Source organism: Hylobates moloch, unplaced genomic scaffold (assembly GCF_009828535.3).
Source record: "Hylobates moloch isolate HMO894 unplaced genomic scaffold, HMol_V3 SCAFFOLD_10, whole genome shotgun sequence".
Classification (NCBI taxonomy): Eukaryota; Metazoa; Chordata; class Mammalia; order Primates; family Hylobatidae; genus Hylobates; species Hylobates moloch.
This window is the reverse complement of record NW_026652285.1, coordinates 102,782,743-102,805,287: the sequence shown is the minus strand read 5'-3', so window position 1 is coordinate 102,805,287 and position 22,545 is coordinate 102,782,743. Positions and strand designations below refer to the sequence as shown.

The 22,545-nt window shown below is 44.6% G+C and overlaps 1 protein-coding gene across 6 annotated transcripts in view; it reads right to left on the bottom strand.

Annotated features, from left to right (window-relative positions):
• The window catches only part of FUBP3 (far upstream element binding protein 3), a 58,177-nt gene that overhangs the window by 30,476 nt on the left and 5,156 nt on the right, over window positions 1–22,545 (bottom strand). For 5 of the 6 annotated variants that reach the window (XM_032165427.2, XM_032165429.2, XM_032165428.2 and 2 more), the window contains exon 2: window positions 12,012–12,117. In XM_032165427.2, the coding sequence (XP_032021318.1) occupies window positions 12,012–12,117 (106 nt within the window). Of the gene's footprint in view, window positions 1–12,011; window positions 12,118–13,657; window positions 13,677–22,545 lie in introns of those variants that run through there. The other variant, XM_058445138.1, reaches the window with a different exon arrangement.

The following is a 22,545-nucleotide window of genomic DNA, read 5'->3' as shown; positions in this document are numbered from 1 at the left end:
CCAACTCCAGGAAGAGGAACCTCTCCTCAGTCTTCGCAATGAGGAGGAGTCACACTAAGGAGGCAGATGGGAACACCTATCATGTTCAATTGAATGGAACTACACTCATTTTTCTGTAAAAAAGGAAAAATGTTGGGTAAAATCAGTCCTGTTTCCACTAATGGTGTGTGCTGTTTGACAATGCATCTTCTTGCTTCCAAAGGTGCCCTTGGAGCAATTCCAGCACATACAGGTGTAGTTCTCCTTTCCCTTGTGCACTATATAGTACGAACTGCCTGGGCTGTGAGTCATCCTACAATATCATAAATTCTTTCCGAAGAGTAATACTCTGCCAATTTTAATAATAATCTTAAAAAAAAAAAAAAAAAAAAAAAAAAGGAGGTCAAGTCAGGTGCTGTCACTCATGCCTGTAATCCCAGCACTTTGGGAGGCCAAGGCAGGAAGATAACTTGAGGCCAGGAGTTTGAGACCTGCCTGGCCAACATGGCAAAACCCTGTCTTTAGTAAAAAAAAAAAATACAAAAATTAGCTGGGTGCGGTGGTGCGCACCTGTAATCCCAGCTACTCGGGAGGCTGATGCACAATGAACTGAGGAGGTGGAAGTTGCAGAGAGCTGGGATCATGTCATTGTACTCCAGCCTGGGTTACACAGCAAAACTATCTCAAAAATCAATCAAACAAACAAACAATAACACAAAAAAAGGTGATCAGACACATTTTTCCTATTAGTGAAGAAAAAAAAAGATTTCTTTTTTTTTTCTCCTCCAAAAGAAACAAAACAGCACTGGGAAATACATGCAACTTTGCAATATGCATCAGCTTTTTTTTTTTTTCCTGAGAGTCTCGCTCTTGTTGCCCAGCTGGAGTGCAAAGGCGCGATCTCAGCTCACCGCAACCTCTGCCTCCTGGGTTCAAGCGATTCTCCTGCCTCAGCTTCCTGAGTAGCTGGGATTACAGGCATGCGCCACTACGCCCAGCTGATTTTGTATTTTTAGTAGAGATGGGGTTTCTCCATGTTGGTCAGGCTGGTCTCGAACTCCCGACCTCAGGTGATCCGCCCACCTTGGCCTCCCAAAGTGCTAGGATTATAGGTATGAGCCACCGCGCCCAGCCATATCAGCTTTAATAGTTACACCTCCACTCCCACCCCAGCACAAGGAACAAAAATGCCAATTCCTCCTTCATGACAGCTCAGCCAGCACGGGCTGGCACCCACACGGAACCACTGGCCAGAGGCAGGTGAGTGAGTCTGTTGGTGGGGATGGGAGGAGAGGAATACCAGTTTTTATAACTGCAAAAACAATAACCCAAATCTTCCTTTTTAGATTTTGAAAACAATCCTCCCTCCTCTGCCTCTTCTTTGGATTTGCAGTCTCCTCTGACTGACCAATGGCTTTCCACACCCCAGCTCAGGTCAGTAACACACACTTAGCGGGGAGGATTCAGGGCGTTTTTAGAAAGCTTTTCCCCCAAGGGACACTACAAAGGCTTCCTGTGTTCTAGGCAGCAACTCTTGCTCCAGGGCCACAGAACACTGATAGGCTGAGTTCAGCTGAAAGTCCTTTGGCAAGCATAATTTATTAATTTTGCAAATTATTTTTTAAAAAGTGAAAGTAAATTCAAGTTTATCTCAATAATGTCACTCTTTTTTGTTGTTGTTGTTTGAGACAGTCTCGCTCTGTCTCCCAGGCTGGAGTGCAGTGGCGCGATCTCGGCTCACTGCAACCTCCGCCTCCCGAGTTCGTGCGATTCTCCTGCTTCAGCCTACCAAGTAGCCAGGATTACAGGTGTGTGCCACCATGCCTGGCTAATTTTTGTACTTTTAGTAGAGATGGGGTTTCACCATGTTGGCCAGGTTGGTCTTAAACTCCTGATATCAGGTGATCCGTCTGCCTCGGCCTCCCAAAGTGCTGGGATTACAGGTGTGAGCCACCGTGCCCAGCCAATCACGTCACTCTTACTTGTAGTCTACTATAAGTTTCTGTGAGTGGAAAGACCACCACCCCCAGCCACACTAGGTGCTTTCCTGGGCACCTCACCTGCATGAACCCACTTGGTCCTACGAGAACCCACCTTTGAGGCAGCTACTATCACTGCCATTCCCATCTTACTGAAGAGGAAGGTGCCAAGCCCTCAGAGTGGCATGCAGGCGAGAGGCCTGTGCCCATGCAAACTCTGTACCACTCCATCTTCCCCTGTCCTTTAATTTTGTGGGTTTCAAAACTTATCACTGTTTAATTTTGTACTATTAACTCTCTTGATCATTCTTCATCTCACAAGTCAGTGCCTTCCAGGTGCTGAGCACTGTGACAGGACCTGAGGATACAACAGTCAACAAAGCCACCTTTGCCTTCAGGGAGCTTAGAGTCTAGCAGGGAAGGCAGAAGGCAACAGATGAGGGGGCCTACCCTAGCCTCTAGGGATGTGTTGGGCCCTGCACCTTCTCCTCAAGAGCCTAAGAGGAAAAAGAATTCTATGATACTACATTCATAGCCCTAGGCTTTACTTTCATTTACGCCAGTGTCATGAAATCAATATAGGGGGTCACAACCAGCTTTATTAAAAAAAATGAAATAGAAAACAATGTACCATATATAATAAGGGTAATGTATTTCATAAAACTTTCATTTCAGTCACATATGTGTTTTAATATGTCTGTACTAACTAGTTCTGATGGAAACAGTTTTTCTCACATTGGGAGTGCTATTTCTTTCTTTTTTTTTTTTTTTGTTTGAGACAGAGTCTTGCTCTGTCGCCAGGCTGGAGTGCAGTGGCACGATCTCGGCTCACTGCAATCTCCACCTCCTGGGTTCAAGCGATTCCCCTGCCCCAGCCTCCTGAGTAACTGGGACTAAAGGCGCCCACCACCATGCCCAGCTAATTTTTTGTATTTTAGTAGAAACGAGGTTTCACCTTGTTGGCCAGGATGGTTTCAATCTCCTGACCTCGTGATCCGCCTGCCTTGGCCTCCCAAAGGGGATTACAGGCATGAGCAACCGTGCCAGGCCCGGGAGTAGTATTTCTTAAAGCTTGAAAATAACATGATATAACCCTCATGATAATCTGATGAGGCAGGTATCATCAGGTCCATTGTACAGATGAGGAAACACAGGCTCAGAGACGTTAAGGAACTTGCCCAGGGTCAAACAGCTAACAACTAGCAAAGCAGGGATTCAAACCTTGATCTTTCAGACTCTGAAGTCCACATGTTTAAGTACTATACTATTACGGCACATGAGACAGAGACCATGAGACAGAGACCCAGGTTCAACCTCCCTTCTGTCACTTACCATGTATCTATCTGGCCTTGGTCAACCCACTTCTTCAGACACTGGTTTCCTTATCTACAACAATAAGGAGTTTAAGCTTCAGGTTCCTTTCTAGCTGTGATCTTAGGCGACCTCCTCTCCTCCGACTCAATCCCTAACCGCTGGCAACCACTAATTTGTTCTCCGTTCCCAAAAAGTTGCATAAAGGGGATCATGCAGTATGTAGTTTTTTGGGATTGGTTTCTGGCACTCGACATAATTCCCTGGATTCATCCAAGTTGCTGGATGTACTCAGCATTTGTTCCGTTTTACTGCTGAGTAATATTCCACGGTATGGCTGTATCGCAGCAGAACCATTCATCAGCTGAAGGACACATGGGCTGTTTTCAGTTTGGGACTATTATGAATAAAGCTGCTATGTGAACAGGCTCTTGTGTGAACATTTTCATTTCTTAGGGATAAATGCCCAACGGTGCAATTGTGGATTGTGCGGAAGTGCATGTTTAGTTTTGTAACACTCCAAAACTGTATTCGAGAGAGGCTGTATCATCAAGTTGAACTCTGGAAACCTATGAATCCTCTTTTAATTTGGCAACTACTTTTCTTCCCTATTAACAGCTGCAAAGAATGTAACAGGCATTGTACATGAGCTCGAGTTATATTTCTGTCACAACATTGATGCCACAGGTTTAGCTTATTAATTTTTGTGGAAAATATCTACTATTTTACCTAGCTGGCTAAGCCAACTGTCAACCAACCAGTCACATGATGCTTTGCCAAGAGGAAAAATCTCACTGCCTTTTTCCAACTTACACATATGTATGTAACCATGTGACTATCATCTCACTTCTGAATTATAATCCTAAAATGCATAGATGGGTGAAGGGAGGGAGGAAGAAACAAATGCAGGTGGCTGAGGTGGGGGGGGGGGGGGGGTAGGGCACAGAGCCTTTGCCAGGAGTTGTCAACTGGATAAAATCAGACCCTGTCCCCTTCACTATTTCTTTGTTTTTTTGTTTGTTTGTTTTTGGAGACAGAGTCTTGCTCCATCGCCCAGGCTGGAGTGCAGTGACCCAGTCTCGGCTCACTGCAACCTCTGCCTCCCGGGTTCAGGCCATTCTCCCACCTCAGTCTTCCAAAGAGCTGGGACTCCAGTTGCACGCCACCACATCCAGCTAATTTTTGTATTTTTAGTAGAGATGGAGTTTCACCACGTTGGCCAGGCTGGTCTTGAACTCCTGACCTCAGGTGATCCTGCCGCTTCAGCCTCCCAAAGTGCTGGGATTACAGGCGTGAGCCATCATGCCCAGCCTCCCTTCACTATTTCTTACCAAGGCTCTACCCTTTGTTACCTTGGGATTCTCCATTCAGAATTCTTGCCTGGCCCCACTGCTTGGGGATTTTTCCACCCCAGGTGACTGCCCACTGTACACCAAAAGCGGGGAACGGGAGAAGGGGGAGTGGCAGGAAGGGCATAACCTGCTGGGGCAGACGTGACTCTCAGAAAGGCCCATTTTAGGGAAGAGGACAGATAGGAGGTAAGGAGCTGAAAAAGGACCCTGGGAAGCCTGCCCACATCCACTCGCCCCTGGAAAGCCTTCATCCGCCCTTGATGACGACTGCCCAACCACATCCCAGCCTCACTTTACCTCTTCCCTCTTCACAAAAGGCAAACCTTCCTCCTAACCCCTCCTACTCTCAGGAACTAGGTTTTGGTCTTGGCTTTTCGTCCCTCCAGTATCTGTCATCATCCCCCATTCAGGGAAAGTATCAACACCTCTGAGATTCACTTTCCTCTTTCCAGAGTGGAGACTGGTGCCCGCAGCACCTGCCTGGGGTGCAGGTCACAGGCAGGGGTCTGGGCATCATGGCTCTCACCACCCGCTAGCACTTGTACCTCCTATTTCCTGCCTCTCCTTAAGGTCTGGGATTTTCAAACGTCTTTTCCTCCTCATTCCTTTTTTTTCCTCCTTCCTGTCCTCCTTTTCTGTCCTTGCCCTATGCCACAAGTACTGAAACAAAGCTTGGAAAGGATCATAGAAATAGTCTATTTCACTCTTCCTGTAAATAATTCATTTGACAGTATGCCCAAGAATTCGTCCTTTACTCCATAAGAATACAGCAGTTCCCCCTCATCCATGAGGGATATGTTTCAAGACCCCTGGTAGGTGGCTGAAGCCATGGAGAGTACTGAACCCTGTATACACTACATTTTTTCCTATACATTGGTGAGTGGGTAGTGTATACAGTGTGGATACACATGCTACTCAGAATGGTGTACAATTTAAAAATTAGGAATTGGCCAGGTGTGGTGGCTCACGCCTGTAATCCCAGCCCTTTGGGAGGCCTAGACAAGTGGATCACGAGGTCAGGAGTTCAAGACCAGCCTGGCCAACATGGTGAAACCCCATCTCTACTAAAAATACAAAAATTAGCTGGCTGTGGTGGCACACGCCTGTAATCCCAGCTAATTGGGAGGCTGAGGCAGGAGAATTGCTTGAACCCAGGAGACAGAGGTTGTAGTGAGCCAAGATCACACGACTACACTCCAGCCTGGGTGACAGAGCAAGACTCTGTCTCAAAAAAAGAGAAAAAAATTAGGATTTCTAGAATTTTCCATTTAATGATTTTGGCAGTGGTGAACTGTGGGTAACTGAAACTGTGGAAAACGAAGTCATGAATAAATGGGGAACAACTGTATTATCAAAATTAGAAAGTGTGGTACTATAAAAGGTGCTGTTCTTCAGCAGGTCATGAAGTAAAAAGAATAAAAAGGGAAAAAAAAAAGGTGCTACATAAATAGCAAAGACGAGTCTGAGTGAAGAGGCAGGCACAGTTTCAAAGCCCCTTGCATGGCCTTCCCCCTGCCACCCCAGTGGTGAGGACAGTGCTGTACTCTCCCGAAGTCCTGGTTTTGGTGCCACCCACTACACAGAATGCAGGGGGAGGATGAGGCCTGCTTAGTTTAACTAAAAAAGCTCCTTAAAAACCCTCCTGAGGAAGAAAACTGGAAAGGCTTGATCTTTGATCAGGAGAGATACAGAGGGGCAAATGGGAAGTGACTTCTCTGTCTGTCCATCAGCTCTGGGCAAACATGAGACAGCACTTGTTTCAGGTGGTCACAGCAGCTGGACAGTGAGCCATGAGACGGGAGACTTGTTTAAAGAAACTGGGGGAGGGGTACTCTCTATACACTTCCCTAACTAAAGATGAAGAAAATGTTTTCATCATCTGATGAGGCTGATTTTAGTTGAGGGCTGGCAAATTAAGCTTGAGGGCCAGCTGCCTGTTTCGGTGAAATATCTTATTGGCTCACAGCCATGCTCTGTTTATATAGATGCTACAGCTGTTTCTGAACTCCAATAGCGTAGCTTCGTAGGTGGGATACATAGCCTGCAAGCTTAAATTTATTTTTGTTTGTTCTGAGATCACTATATCGCCCAAGCTGAGGGCAGGGGTGCGATCACTGCTTACTGTGGTCTTGACCTCCCAGGCTCAGGCAATCCTCCCACCTCAGCCTTCCTGAGTAGCTGGGGCTGCAGGCATGCACCACCACACCCAGCTAATCTTTTTTCATTTTTTTGTGGAGATGGGGTCTTGCTATATTGCCCAGGCTGGTCTCAAACTCCTGGATGCAAGCAATCCTCCCACCTCGGCCTCCCAAAGTGCTGGGATTATAGGCATAAGCCACCGTGCCTGGCCCCTAAAATGCTTACTATCAGGTCCTTTATAAAAAAGCTTGTTGCCAGGGGCAGTGCAGTCCCAGCTACCCAAGAGGCTCAGGTGGGAGGATCACCTGAGCCTGGGGGGTAGAGGCTGCAGTGAACCATGAATGCCCCACTGCACTCCAGCCTCAGCAAGAATGAGACCCTGTCTTTAGAAAAAAGAAAGAAAAGCTTGCCAACCTCTAATTTAGATTACATTTAAATTTGCACTTCTAAATCACTTAGCTAATACTATTGTCTTAAATTTGGAACTTACTTTTCCCAAAATTTAAAAATGCTAATCATAGGAAACACGGGAGAACTTGAGCATGAAGAGTCCACAGGAAATGAAGCCAGTCTCTATGGCCACATCACATAGGCTCTGCTAGGAGAGGTGCATAGCGGGACCCAGTAACCGCAGAAGGAAGGATCGGATGTTGTCTGCCCTGAGCAGAGGGCAAATACACTGCTTTAGAAATTCAGAGAAGGATATGACTTAATATTCACTGGTCAGGTGGGTGTGTGAAAAAGGGAAAAGGGGGAAAAAGGGAGGGAGGGAGGGGAGGAAGGAAGGAAGGAAGGAAAGAAAAGGTAGAAGACCAAGAGCCTAGGTGGCATGTGGGCTGAGCCCTGAAGAAAGTCAAAAGATAAAAGGAAGAGGACAGGTTTCTAGGAAGAAGTTGGCTGAGCAGGAGTTGGGCAGGTTAAGAGCTGGGTGAGGGGAGAGAGAGGAGACAGGTGGCCAGGCTGCTGCACAGGGTGCACGGGAGGAGCCAAGCAGGGAGGGCAGGCAATGGCCAGGTTGGAAGATCTGCACCTCCCTGGCTACTGGAGGAATGAAACTGGTTGGACTGACTGCAGGGAGAGGCTCCAGCTGAAGCATGAGAGAAGTACTGGATGAAAAAGGTGCCACAACTGAGGCCAGAAGGCGGATTCCTGAACTGGTGGGGTACCAAGGATGCATATCAAAGACTGCTGGAACATGTGGGTGTCAAGATTGAAGACAGTGAAGGTTAAAATGGCCTGATCCAAAGCTGGAGGGCGGTGGAGTGACTGGTGACTGCCTTCCCAGGGAGAGGCATCCAGGCAAGCTTTCAAACTGAGCTCTAAATTCTGCGCTGGGTTCTAAGCAGGCTCATGAACAGCGTTCTGACAACTGGCTCAAAACTGCCACTCCCTGAAACACAACTAACCCAAATCCCTTTCTATATCAGGAACAAATCCTTTCCCTTGTTCCACTGCCTAGCACATTAAAAAAAAACTTTAAGTATATATATACACACACACACATACTTATATATGTGTGTATATATGTGTATCTATATGTATATATGTATTTTTTGAGATGGAGTCTCGGTCTGTTGCCCAGGCTGGAGTGCAGTGGCACGATCTTGGCTCACTGCAACCTCCGTCTCCCAGGTTCAAGTGATTCTCCTGCCTCAGCCTCCCAAGTAGCTGGGACTACAAGCGCGTGCCATGACATCCAGCTAATTTTTTGTATTTTTAGTAGAGAAGGGGTTTCACTGTGTTAGCCAGGATGGTCTCAATCTCCTGACCTCGTGATCTGCCTGCCTCGGCCTCCCAAAGTGCTGGGATTACAGGCGTGAGCCACAGTGCCCGGCCTTATTTATTTTTCGGAGATATGGTTTTCCTATGTTGCCTAGGCTGGCCTCGAATGTCTGGGCTCAAGCTTTCCCACCACCTCGGCCTCTTGGGTAGCTGGGATTACAGGTGTGAGCCACCATGCTGGGCATCTCTAGGAATTCTAAGAGGAGATGGCCATTGTTTTTAGATGTGGGAGCCTTAGGGGGAAAATTCTTTAGACTCATATTGAAGATTTTAAGGGGACAGCACTCATTTGATTCTTGTGTATTTACAAAGTGTTTATGACCACAAAACAGAAAATCCACCCCAGAGCCACTGGAACTAAGATAACCATTTAAACTACCTATCCAAAATCGTACGCTGTGATCTTTTTATATTTGACTGGTGTTAGTGATTCCCTAGGCCAAATAGGGATGATTGCATTATCTGCATTTTTGCCTTAGCAAAAAGCTCTAATGCAAAGTAACCTTTTTACCTTTTCGAGGCAATCATACTTTGGTTCCTCTTGAGACAGCAACGTAAAAACAAAACTAAGTTGTCTGCCTCTGTACACACGCCTCACTAACGGACAGTGTCTCTTTGGCCCAGTGTTTCCAGAAATTGAGATCAATATATTTCACAACTCATTCAGCCTTTCACAACAATTTCACAATTCAGCCTTGTTTTTTTCACCCACTGCCTGGAGTTGAAGGGTTAAAACTTGTGCTTGCAGTGAGCAGGTATCTGCTGCGTCCTCTGCATAAGGAATACCTAAATATTTACAAATGAAACCCTCTAGCATTTTGCAGACATTTTTCTCCCATTAGTCCATTGCACGTACATTTGAAAGAAATTAGCACTAATAAAGAGATTATCAGTATTGATAAAGAGAACTGGGTCACAGGCAGATGTAGCTGACCTGGCCAAGATCACCTAGTAGGTCCAGAATCTCACTTAAAGCCTCGGGTTCATTATTATGTTGTGTATTTTCACTTCTTTGTTTTGATAACCATATTTTTTTTCCATGTCTACCTTCTGGGGAATAAGTCTTTACAAACAGAAAAATGACCATGGTTTATCTTTTTCTTCCCTCTAAATATGAAGCCCTCCTATAGCAAGAAGGAAAGTTTCTGTGTCGTGCTGAATCTCTTGTCCTCCCTGAACACCTGGTCTTCCGTAACAAGAGGCTGTATTTGAAGAACAAGGAATTTCCCTCAGGCTTCTTACATTCTGCATTATAGCTTGATAAAATTAATCCTGTCTTCTGCTGAACACTGTTTAAATAACAGGATTACACATATTGTTTTCTTCTCCAAGCTGTTCTCCACGTGTAGAATTTGAGTTCTGCGTTGATCTCGGTGTCTGGGGACTGCCACAGCCCCTTTTTGTCAGTTGTCTTCTGGTAGGGGTAAGGTCACTGGGCCACTCTCTTGAGAGAGTAAGAATGTGAATAAGCAGATCCTGGGAAGGAAAGTGATGTTCGTGTTTACCTGGCCACCTTCTAGGCTCACAGTCTTGCTGATGGTGTGATGAAAAGTTTAGAAAAGCGGAGGCAGACCAAGCAGCCGGAATTCTGGCACATTTTTCTTAGCAATAAAGATTTCCAAAGGCTGTGTAGCTGTTTGTTTGGTTTGGCTTGGGTTTTCTTTGACAGAGGCTACTAGATCACTTCTTTAGCAACATGAACTTTCTAACTTTCCCTTGAAGCAGGGTTCTTTAACCTTTACGAGGTTAAAGTTCAGTCCTCTAGAACTTTTTGGAGGTGTTATTTGGGTCTATTTAAAAACACTTCAACTCAGCCATAAAAAAGAACGAGATCCAGTCATTTGCTACAACATGGATGGAGCTGGAGATCATTATGTTAAGTGAAATAAGCCAGGCGGAGAAAGACAAAAGTTACATGTTCTCACTTATTTATGCAATATAAAAATCAAAACAGTTGAACTCATGGACATAGAGAGTAGAAGGATGGTTACCAGAGGCTGGGAAGGGTAGTAGGGGGCTAAGGGGACTCGCGGGGGAGGGGGGTTAATGGGTACGAATAAGACCTACTATTTAATAGCACAACAGGGTGACTATAGCCAACAGTAACTTAATTACACATTTTAAAACAAAGAGAGTAACTGGATTGTTTGTAACTCAAAAGATAAATGCTTGAGGGGATGGATACTCCCATTTTCCACGAGGTGCTTATTTCACATTGCAGGCCTGCATCAAAACATCTCATGTACCCCATAAATATATACACCTATGCACTCACGAAAATTACAAATAAAATAAGATACTTCAACTCTTAACTAAAAAGAACCTTAACATAGCGTTTATTCAGGACATTGAGATTTGCGAACAAGTCTATGAACTGGGGGATTTAAAAATGTACTAGGAGGCGTGGTGGCTCATGCCTGTAGTCCCAGCTACTTGGGAGGCCGAGGTGGGAGGATCACTCGAGCCCAGGAGTTCAACAGCGCCACTGCACTCTAGCCTGAGCAGAGTGTGATCCCATCGCTAAGGGGGGATTAAAAAAAAACAAGAATTCCTAGAGACCAGAGAATTGAGTCATGGCAAATTATATTTTCCTATGTACATAAAAACATGCACTTTTGGGAGAAAAGATTATATAATACATACTGTTCTACATCTTCATTTTTCACAGAATAATACATCACAGAAATACGTACAAACATAAATGATTGGGTACATAGCGACAGAAAAAGAACACAGAAGACGCCGACTCACTCGACTACATGCAAATTCACGTCAACCTAGTGTACTTCACTATCTCTTCTATAGTAACAGGAGACAAAATATGATAAAGATGCCCAAGCTCTCTACACAAACACATCTGATAGATACTCTGCCAGAGTGCTGGGGATGGGCACTTCTAAGTGTTCTCAAATTCTTTTTGGGATGGAGTAGGGTATATAAACCAGCCAACAAAACAACAAATAAATAAACGAATTAAAGAAAAGGGATGCTTCTAGAAAAAGCCTGACATAAATGGGAATGGTGAAAAAGCTGGCAGCTAGACTGTAGAAAGGTCGCCATTCTTCTCTTTCTTTAAGGTCAAGGTGTAGCCACAGCTTCCCTAGAGCCATGCACCAAATTGTAGCTTTTCTGTGGAGAAAGTGGGAACTTCAATTCCCATGCGCACTGAAGAACAGAGTTAGGCTAAATCAAACAAAATTCTCAAATAGGTCAAATTACTTCCAAGCTGATGCTCAGGGGCCAAGTCTTTATCTCAGAGCCCAGTGAAAAGATTTCTGTATTATCAAGGCAAATAGGAACTCAAATGCTGAAGAACTGCGGAGAAAAATCATCCTAAATACTTCCCTTCAACCTTTCCTCTCAACACAGTGACACTTCAGAGAGTCGTTAAGGTAATGGCTGACAAATTCAAACTTAACTGGCAGGTTCACTACCACCTGAAAGGCAAAAGATATTTCTGGCAACTTACCTCCATCATCCAAGGGCCGTTTTTGTACTCCATATCCATATACTGAGGGGTCCACTAGAGGTGTGGAATTATTCAAGTGAGGAATTGAATCAATTTTAGCAGCAATCTACAGAGAGAATCAGATTTAAACACTCAGTAACAAACCATGGCTCTATCTGAGGGAGAAAGACAAGTGTCCTCTTTAAAGGGCTGTTATCCCATTTCTCCCCTGACCTTGATTAATGGAAGGCAGCACTGCAAGAGCACAAATACTTTTCACTGTTAAGTGAGTTTTCTTTTGGTCTTAATAATAACTTGTCTTTAGAGTACTTTCAAAAATGTGTCTCTACAAGCAAATTAGTATTCTTTTGAGCGGATTTCCGTTGTTGTCCGTGCAGGACGTGACCGGGTCACTCACAACCTTTGCCTCCAGGTCAAGATTCTCCTTGGGATTACAGGCATGCACCACCACGCCCAGCTAATTTTGTATTTTCAGTAGAGACGGGGTTTCTCCATGTTGGTCAGGCTGGCCTTGAACTCCCAATCTCGGGTGATCTGCCCGCCTTGGCCTCCCAAAGAGCTGGGATTATAGGCGTGAGCCACTGTGCCCGGCCGCAAATTAGTATTTTTAAGTCACCATTTAATATATAGGCATGTCACATCTTAAGAAGAAAAAAAAAAAGGCAAGCTAACAACTGAAGAACTTTCTTCAAAAAGTTTAACTTTTCTCACAGGGTTCGCTTATGCAACAAATTCCCCAAGAATATTTGAAAGGCCTCATGTGCTCAAATGTGACAAACATGTCTCACTCTGTCATCCAGGCTGGAGTGCAGTGATGTGATCATTGTTCACTGTACCCTCAAATTACCAAGCTCAAGTCACCCTCCCTCCTCAGCCTCCCAAGTAGCTGAGACTACAGGCACACATCACCATGTCCAGCTAAATTTTTTTAAATTTATTTTTATTTTTTTTGAGATGGAGTTTTGCTCTTGTCGCCCAGCTGGAGTGCAATGGCACGATCTCAGCTCACTGTAACCTCTGCCTCCTGGATCCAAACGATTCTCCTGCCTCAGCCTCCCAAGTAGCTGGGATTACAAGCATGCACCACCATGCCCGGCCAATTTTTGTATTTTTAGTAGAGACGGGATTTCACCACGTTAGCCAGGCTGGTCTCGAACTCCTGACCTCAGGTGATCTGCCTGCCTCGGCCTCCCAAAGTGCTGGGATTACAAGCGTGAGCCACAGTGCCCGGCCTATTTTTTTAATTTTTAATAGAGATGAGGACTCAATATGTTGCCCAGGCTGGTCTCGAACTCCTGAACTCAAGCAATCCTCCTGCCTCAGTCTCGCAAAGTGCTGGAATTAGCACTTTGGCTAATCCCATGGCTCAAAGGTGTGAGTCATGGTGCCCAGCCTGACAATTCTTTAGGAATACACCCATCCTATAAACTTTAATGTCTATAAACTGATGTACGATTTATAGAGATGTAACATAAGCTTGTCTTTACTGGAAGTGTCCAAACAATTTCAGAAGGATTCCTGCAGCAGAGAAAGGGAGATGATCTCTAAGAGCTACTTCAACTTTTAATATTTATTATCAGTGAAAGGACAGAACATAGCTGTTAAAAATCTCCCCCCAGAAACAAATGGTATGCAGAACTTCTTACTTATCTACTTTGTTCTCAGCAGGAAATTCTATGTGATCTTCATAATAAAGCAACTCTTTCACTTAACCAAAGGAATATTTACAGCAACTACTCTTGATGTTAGTCCCTCAGTTAAAGTTAATAAACAGGGGTCTATCAAGGGGCAGCTAGCACAGCTGTGCCCCAGAGCAAAGTCTTCAGTGGTAGTTCTGAGCTAGTCCAAATGTTCCCAGAAGTCTCACACCTATTGGGACCACCAGAAATTACCTGAAACAAATAAACAACCAAAGACAATCATGATACTGAAAACCGAATGCAGGATTTAAACAGCAGACATCATCCCTTACATTTATGAGTTCTGTGATGTTGAGGCAAGTGTCCTTCCTCTCTGCATGATGCCCCAGGGTAATACCACATATTTCATAGTTTTTGAAAAGATGATAAGATTCCTGAAGGCAGAGGAATACCTGAACACACCACAAATACTAGGGTTGTAAAACAAGGCAATTCACCCAACAAATGTTAAGTACCTACTGTGTGATGGGCTTTTTGAGGCACTGGAGCTTTTGTGGTGAAGGAGAACCACCAGGCCTGGTACTTAAGAGTCAGCAGCTGGGGGAAGTTAAAGGTAAACCAGGTAATCAATAAACTGATCATTTCAGCAGGTGATAAGCATTACCACAGTAAGAGAAGATAATGTCACACAGAGCGTGCTTAGGAAGCTGCTTTAAATGGGGTGAATGGGCAGGCCATTGTGAGGAGTGACATCTGAGTCCTACGTGACGATAAGGAGCTGGCTACATAAAAATCTGAGAAAGTATGTTCTCAGCAGAGGAACTTGTACAAAGGCCCTGAGGCAGGAGCAAGCTTGGTAGGTATGAGCCTGGAAAAGAAGTCAATCTTGCCAGCGTGGAAGGAACTAGATATGTTCCAAAGGTGGGTAGTTCACACTGGACCCTTTCAGGTCATGGTGAGGAGATTGGACTTTATAGGAAGGCTGATGGGCAGCTACAGCAAGTCTTAAGCAGGAGAGTAACATGCTGATTTATGCTTCTAAAAGATTCCCAGCCAAAAGCATGGTGGCTAGCAAAGGTAACTCCAGCACTTTGGGAGGTCAAAGCGGGATGACTGCTGGAGGCCAGGAGTTCTAGACCAGCCTGGGCAACACAGCAAGACCCCCATCTCTACAAAAAATAAAAAAGTAGCTGGGCATAGTGGTGCATTCCTGTAGTCCCGGCTACTCAGGAGGCTGAGGCAGGAGGACTGCTTGAGCCGGGGAGTTTGAGGTTACAGTGAGCTATGATCGAGCCACTGAACTCCAGCTGGAAGATGGAGCGAGACCCCATCTCTTTAAAACAACAGAAAACAATAAACAAGATCCCCTTGACTGCTAGGAGACAAGATAGGAAGAAGGAAGGAAGGAAAAGATAGTCTAAGCCAGACTCAGCCTTAGGAGATATTACTGTAGTCTAGGCCAGGGCTTGGCAATCTACTGCTGGTGAACCACTTGCCTTTGTCATTAGTTTTGTTAGAACACAGCCACACTCATCTCAGAGTGAGACTCTTGACTCAAAAACCAAACAAAATAAAACGACAAGCTCTGTATGACATTATCCCGGCTCCCTTTAAATGACGCCTCTGGGCTTCCAGATCTTTTACCTTCCTTATTTTTGAGATGGAGTCTTGTTCTGTTGCCCAGGCTGGAGTGCGGTGGCACAATCTTGGCTCACTGCAGCCTCCGTCTCCTGGGTTCAAGCAATTCTCCTACCTCAGCCTCTTTGAGTAGCTGGGATTCCAGGCATGTGCCACCATGCCTGGCTCGTTTTCATATTTTTAGTAGAGACGGAGTTTCACCATGTGGGGCAGGCTGGTCTCGAACTCCTGACCTCAGGTGATCCACCCGCTTCGGCCTCCCAAAGTGCTGAGATGACAGGCGTGAGCCACTGTGCCTGGCCCTTTTCTCTTCCTTCTAAAGTAGCTAAACTGTATTCCTGAGTCCTTGGCCTGCCTTCTAATGTATGTAGTAGTTTTACGTCATTTTTTCCTCCAAAGCCGCCATGATAAAAGTGTTTCGACAGCTTCCTATTCCTAATTTAGATTAAATCAACAAGTGTTCTTCCAAAATGTGACTGAGCCTTTCAGGTTTCTTCTTAATTCATGCTTACTTCATTACCTACAATTTGGGAAATTTCCACTATGAGAGAAGTAGTACAGAATAACATTTGAGATACAGCTCTGAAGTGAGGAAACTGCATTTGAACCCTGGTTAAACAAATGCTGGGTATGAGTTCAACATTACAATATATAAATTACATTTATACTACGGTGTAGACTATGTTACATTATTCTGTAAAGAAGCAATATACTCCTTCATTCTTCCACATACTACCTTGTTCCAAAAAATGATTTGAAATGCCTAATAGAACTAAAATGTAATGAGTGCTACTCTGCTAAAACCACTTTAAATATGCTATCTCATTTATTCCTCACCATGATTCTCTAGGAGGTTCTTGGCTCACTGCAACCTCTGCCTCCTGGGTTCAAGAGATTCTCCTGCCTCAGCCTCCCGAGTAGCTGGGGTTACAGGCACGCGCCACCATGCCCGGATAATTTTTCTATTTTTAGTAGAGATGGGGTTTCACCATGTTGGCCAGGCTGGTCTCGAACTCCTGCCCTCGTGATCCGCCCGCCTCGGCCTCCCAAAATGCTGGGATTACAGGCGTGAGCCACCGTGCCTGGCCTTATTATTTCCATTTTAAGACAATAAAAACTGGGGCTCAGACATGACCTGCCCAAAGTCACCCATCTTATAAGCGGCAGAAACAGGCTGCTCTATTTTATTCCTTTCTTAATAAACTTGCTTTCAGTTTACAAAAAAAAAAAAAAAAGTGGCAGAAACAGTATTCAAACCCAGGTCTTCCCGACTCTGGAGTCCAAGTAAATATAAATAGTACATCGAAGGTTCAATGATATGGCAAAAACCATAAAGGAGGTACACAAATCATTAAAGTTAGAAAACATTAATTTTCTATTTTGAATTAATTATTCCCAGTGCACATTTTCAAGACTAAAATTCTCTGACCACTTGGCTGCTCCCTTCCCTCCACCTAATATTTTCTTAAACATATCTCAGTTCCCAAGGACTTAAATAAAGCCTGACTTCCAGTGCACAGAGCCCAAGCAATTCTTCACATAATTGATCATTTTAAACAGTAGTTACTTAAGGGAAGTGAGGTACAGTCCTCAGTTCATATGCTATAGGCCAGGAGATAAAAGCCAGGATGGTCCACAAAACCAAGGCCACTCTCCTCCTTATGTGCAAGCGTGACCTTGAGAGGACTCTGCAACCAATTTTCTACCACACAAGTTATTTTCCCCCTTTTTAGGGGGAGGCAAATGGGTTATCTAACTACCCATGCTATTTTAAGCACAGTGATAAATGAAAAATAAATCAACGTCACAGACACTTAACTACCAGTAGTTAGTGGAAACTCAGGGGAGGAGAGTACTGGACCAGAAATCAGTCAACAGTCCTGATTTTCCAGCCAGTTCTTCCCGCGTGTGACCTTGGGCAAGACCTTTAAGAGCCTTGCTCCTTGGTGTCTTCACCTGTAAAATGCAGAGGCAGACTAAACCAGTGTTTTCCCAAGAAAAATGCACAAGGTGATCTTGGGAGGTACATGGATGAATGTTTTTAAGCTTCCATTGTTCTTACAATTACCTTCTATGCATGACAAAGTTTTCCACTTATGATACTGACTTAGTTCCCTTTTAAAAAACATTTTAGGGGCATGTGTTCTCAGGATCTCCTTGGGGGTATGTCACAGGCAAAAAAAAAAAAAAAAAAAAAAAATTAAATAGGCCAGGTGTGGTGGCTCATATCTGTAATCCCAGCACTTGGAAGGCTGGGGTAGAAGGATCGTTTGAGCCCAAAGTTTGACATCAGCCTGGGCAACATAGCGAGGCTTTATCTCTACAAAAACAAAAACTAAAACAAAAAAATCTAGCTGAGTGTGGTGGCATGACCCTGTAAGCCTTAGCTTCTTGGGAGGCTGAGGCAGGAGGATTCCTTGAGCCCAGGAGTTCAAAGTTACAGTGAGCTATGGTTAAGCCACCACACCATAGCCTGTGCAGAAGCAATACCCTGTCTCTTAAAAAAAAAAAAAAAAAATATATATATATATATATATATAAATAAATATGCATACATATTTAAAATAAATCTGGCTGGGTGCAGTGGTTCATGCCTGTAATCCCAGCACTTTGGGATGCCAAGGCTGGTGGATCACTTGAACTTATGAGTTCAAGACCAGCCTGGCCAACATGGTGAAACCCCGTCTCTGCTAAAAATACAAAAACTAGCTGGGCATAGTGGTGCGTCCCAATAATCCCAGCTACTCAGGAGGCTGAGGCAGGAGAATTGCCTGACCCAGGAAGTGGAGGTTGCAATGAGCCGAGATCGAGCCATTGCACTCCAGCTTGGTGACACAGCAAGACTCCATCTCAAAATAAATAAATAAATAATCTAAATTTAAGAATATTAAATAGTGTATTGAAGGTTCAATGATATGGCAAAAATCATAAAGGTGGTACACAAATCACTAAAGTTAGAAAACATGACAATTAATTATTCCCAGTACACATTTTCAAGACTAAAATTCTCTGACAAGTTTCATAACCAAAGTAGATCACCTTATAAATCCAAATAAGAAGTTGCAAATAGCCCCACAACTTCATACTTACTAGAACTCTATACCAATTAGAAATAGGCAAAGCCACCTGAATGCCATCCACATAGGTGTCCCTGCTACTCAACAGAGATCCTGTTGATTGGCATGGATACAGCAAGCAGAGGTGAAGGCTCACACCAGCATCGAGGGTGTGGGAACCCAACTTGCTTCCCCAGACCCTGCGCGGCACAGCCACCCAGAGAGGTCCTGCCTGGGAGAAAGGTAGGTTGGGCTGCAAGACTCTACTCCCCACAGTGGGAGGAAACAGTGTGCAGCCAGGGAAGTAGCCCCGTGGCAAAGAACAAGTTCCTAAGACAAGCTTGGAGTCATGGGCCCCAGGGGCAGGTCCAGTCCTGCATCCCACTACCTAATGTTACAAAGAAGACTGCATCAAACATACTGCCTACTAAGTGCCCGACAGTGCCCTCATTTAATTGTCACAGGGACCTTCTAAAGTAGCTACTATTCTCCTTACTGTGGGACTTGGAACCAGTTTGCCTGGAATTGTATCCATAGGGATAACAAGATAACAAATGTAAAGCACTAGAAACAATGCTGGGTGCACAGTAAGGAACCAGAAATGCTTGCTATTTTAACCTCTTATTGAAGAACAATGACACAGAAAAATACATGGATCATAAGTTTATAGCTCACTGAATTTTCGGACACTAAAATACCTACGTAACTAGCACCTAGATCAAGAAACATCACCAGGACCCCAGAAGTCTGCCTCATGCCCCCTTCAGTCACTACCCACCCCACCACCCAGGGTAACCTCCTAATTTCTAACACTATTGTTTTTAAAATTATTACTATCATCAACTATTTCTGCATTACAGATGAGAAAACTAAGACTGAAAGAAGTTAAATAACTTGTCCAAAGCCAAACTAGTAAGTGGCAGAACCAGAACTTGAACTCATACTGTCTGAACTTCAAGTTTGTCTCTTAATAATCACATCACAATGCCACTCCCTGGGAGTTTTGTGACCATCAAATGAAAAAACATATATAAGAATCCTTGCCTGGCACCCAGCACAACATGGACTCGATGAATGAGAACTATTGTTGGCATCAGAGATGGAGCCCCAGCTGATCCTGCCCTGCTTACTTGCAATAACTGAAATAAAGAATTCTGTGACAATTGAGTAAGATGCAGATCTTCTTGGGAGGTTTTCCTGACAACCTCATCCCTCCTATGCTTAGGCAGAATTAAATACTCCCACATTTGTGTTTGCAAATCACCTTATATACTACATCTAAATGGCATACTCTCACCGAGTATGTTATGTTGGTTATACTGTCTCCCCACTATCAGAGCTGAGGATTGGATCTGTCTCCATCATCTTGGTACCCTTAGGACAAAGAGTCCTTAATTAGGAGCCCCAGGGTTTAGTTTCAGAGAATTCATGACTTCCCAAAATTACATCCCAAACTATTTAAATATTTCTGGGGAGTGGTTCAAAGTTTCAAGAGTCTCAGAAAGGTCCATGTTCTGAAAAAGTTAAAGAACAACTTTCCTAATGCATAGCAAAATGCTTGGCACATAGAAGGTGCTCATTAAACACCTGCTAAATTTAAAGTGGATATGGAGAGGCCCATCTGTAGGCAGAATGCTAAGATGATCAGGTGAGGCTCTATGCTGAAATACTGTTCCAGGTGGGTCACTCCCACCAAAGGCCCTAAATGTGACACACCCATTAGCTTTCCCCTTCCATTCCATGGAATTCCAACAATCCTCCAATGATGTTTAAAGACTGCTAGGCAGGGCTCGGTGGCTCACACTTGTCATCCCAGCACTTTGGGAGGCCAAGGCGGGTGGATCATGAGGTCAGGAGGTCGAGACCATCATGGCCAACATGATGAAACCCCAGCTCTACAAAAAATACAAAAACTAGCTAGGTGTGATGGTGCACGCCTGTAGTCCCAGCTACTTGGGAGGCTGAGGCAGGAGAATCACTGGAATCCGGGAGGCAGAGGTTGCAGTGAGCCGAGATCATGCCACTGCACTCCAGCCTGGTGACATGCAAGACTCCATCTCAAAAAAAAAGCCAGGTGCAGTGGCTCACGCCTGTAATCCCAGCACTTTGGGAGGCCAAGGCGGGTGGATCACGAGGTCAGGAGTTTGAGACCATCCTGGCTAGCACGGTGAAACCCCGTCTCTACTAAAAATACAAAAAATCAGCCAGGCATGGTGGCGGGCACCTGTAGTCCCAGCTACTCAGGAGGCTAAGGTAGAAGAATGCCATGAACCTGGGAGGCTGAGCTTGCAGTGAGCCGAGATCACGCCACTGCACTCCAGCCTGGGTGACAGAGCGAGACTCCATGTCAAAAAAAAAAAAAAAAGACTGCTGCTTCAGCCACCTCACTGAAATGAAAAACCACCCAACTACCTCTGCTAAGGAACCAAGTCCTTCTTAAAATGCAGAGGGCATGGGTCCAAGAACTACTGCATATATTAACTATGTGTACCTCTGAGAAAACTGCTTTATCTCCCTCTGGCTCATTATTTTCAAATATAAAATGAGAATTAATAGCCCTTATTAGCTGGGCGTGGTGGCAGCTACTGGGGAGGCTGAGGCAGGAGGATCACTTGAGCCTGAGAGGCAGAGGTTGCAGCGAGCCGAGACTGTGCCACTGCGCTCTAGCCTGGGTGACAGAGAGAGATCCTGTCTCAATTTATAAAAAAAAAGAGACAGATAATTAATAGCCCTGGTCCTATCTTACCTGGTGGTTGTAAAGACTGAATTCCGCAATAAGATAAAACCACTTACAAACTTGTCTTACTTATCTTTGTACTGGCCCAGCATCCAGCAAGTGGCCTTGGACTCAGCAGATCTTCAATTAATGGTAAGTAATCTAAATCAAATCACTACTTCCACTCACACTACTCAGTCTTGCAAGTGATTTGTAACCATCTGGTGTTAGAATAAAAATGTAGGCTGGGAGCGGCGGTGCATGCCAGCTACTTGGGAGGCTGAGGTGCGAGGATCCCTTGAGCCCAGGAGGTCCAGGCTGCACTGAGCTGTGATCGTGCCACTGCATTCCAGCCTGGACAACACAGCAAGACCTTGTCTCAAGAAAACCCAAAACCAACAAACAAAATCTTTATAATAAAACTCCAAATGCAGAACATTTTCAATTGGGATGATTCTAAGATAAAGTTATCAGAATAAAGACTACACAGAAAAGAAGGAGAGAGAAGGGAGTATGAATAGACAGCAGATATAACATGAGAAAGCACAAGAACCAAAATAACATGGTGAGCTTCTTCCAGATCCAGTTAGACGGACGCTCTGAATGTCTAAGGGTTTGAAGGGACTGCTGAAATTATCTAGCTCCACATTTCCTGACGTTTGATGCACAGAATGTGATTTGGTTCCATGGAAAGAGGGCATGAAGTGATCTAACTTCAGGACATTTACAAAACACACCCTAACCCCTGTAGGAGTTAATGCACATAAGCATGTTAAAGGTTCTGAGAAGTCCTCAGTAAAGAAGCCAATTCACCTTTATTTAATCCTGCATTCCCCAAACTTAACTGCCCATGATCTCTTTTCCATGGAAGATCTTTAAACAGCCTATAGATCAAATGCTAGGTAAGGCCAACCCAGCCCAAGGTCATGCATCGGCTTACAGGCAACTGAGACCTCCTAACTCTCCATCCAGAGCTCTTTCCATTAGAAATTTCAGATAAAAACCAGAGACGACTGACTCACAATTTACAAAAAGGTAAGTAAAAAACTGTTAATTAGGCATCCCAAAGAACAGTATAAAACAATAGCAAAATGGTGGGAATGAAGACAACCCAGAGAGTGTGAATGCCTCATGTCAGAAACAGCAGCTACTCAGCTCCTACCGATTATCGCTGTGCAGGCTGTGGGAGCAGTGTGGCCAGATCTTTTCTAGGGAAACTAGAAATCTCTTTTTTTTTTTCTTTTGAGACAGAGTCTCACTCTGTCGCCCAGGCTGGTGGGCAATGATGCAATCTCCACTCACTGCAACCTGTCTCCCAGGTTCAAACAATTATCGTGGCTCAGCCTCTCCAGTAGCTGGGATTACAGGTGCATGCCACCATGCCTGACTCATTTTTGTATTTTAAGTGGAGGCAGCGTTTCACCATGTTGGCCAGGTTGGTCTCATCCTGACCTCAAGTGATCTGCCTGCCTCGGCCTCCCAAA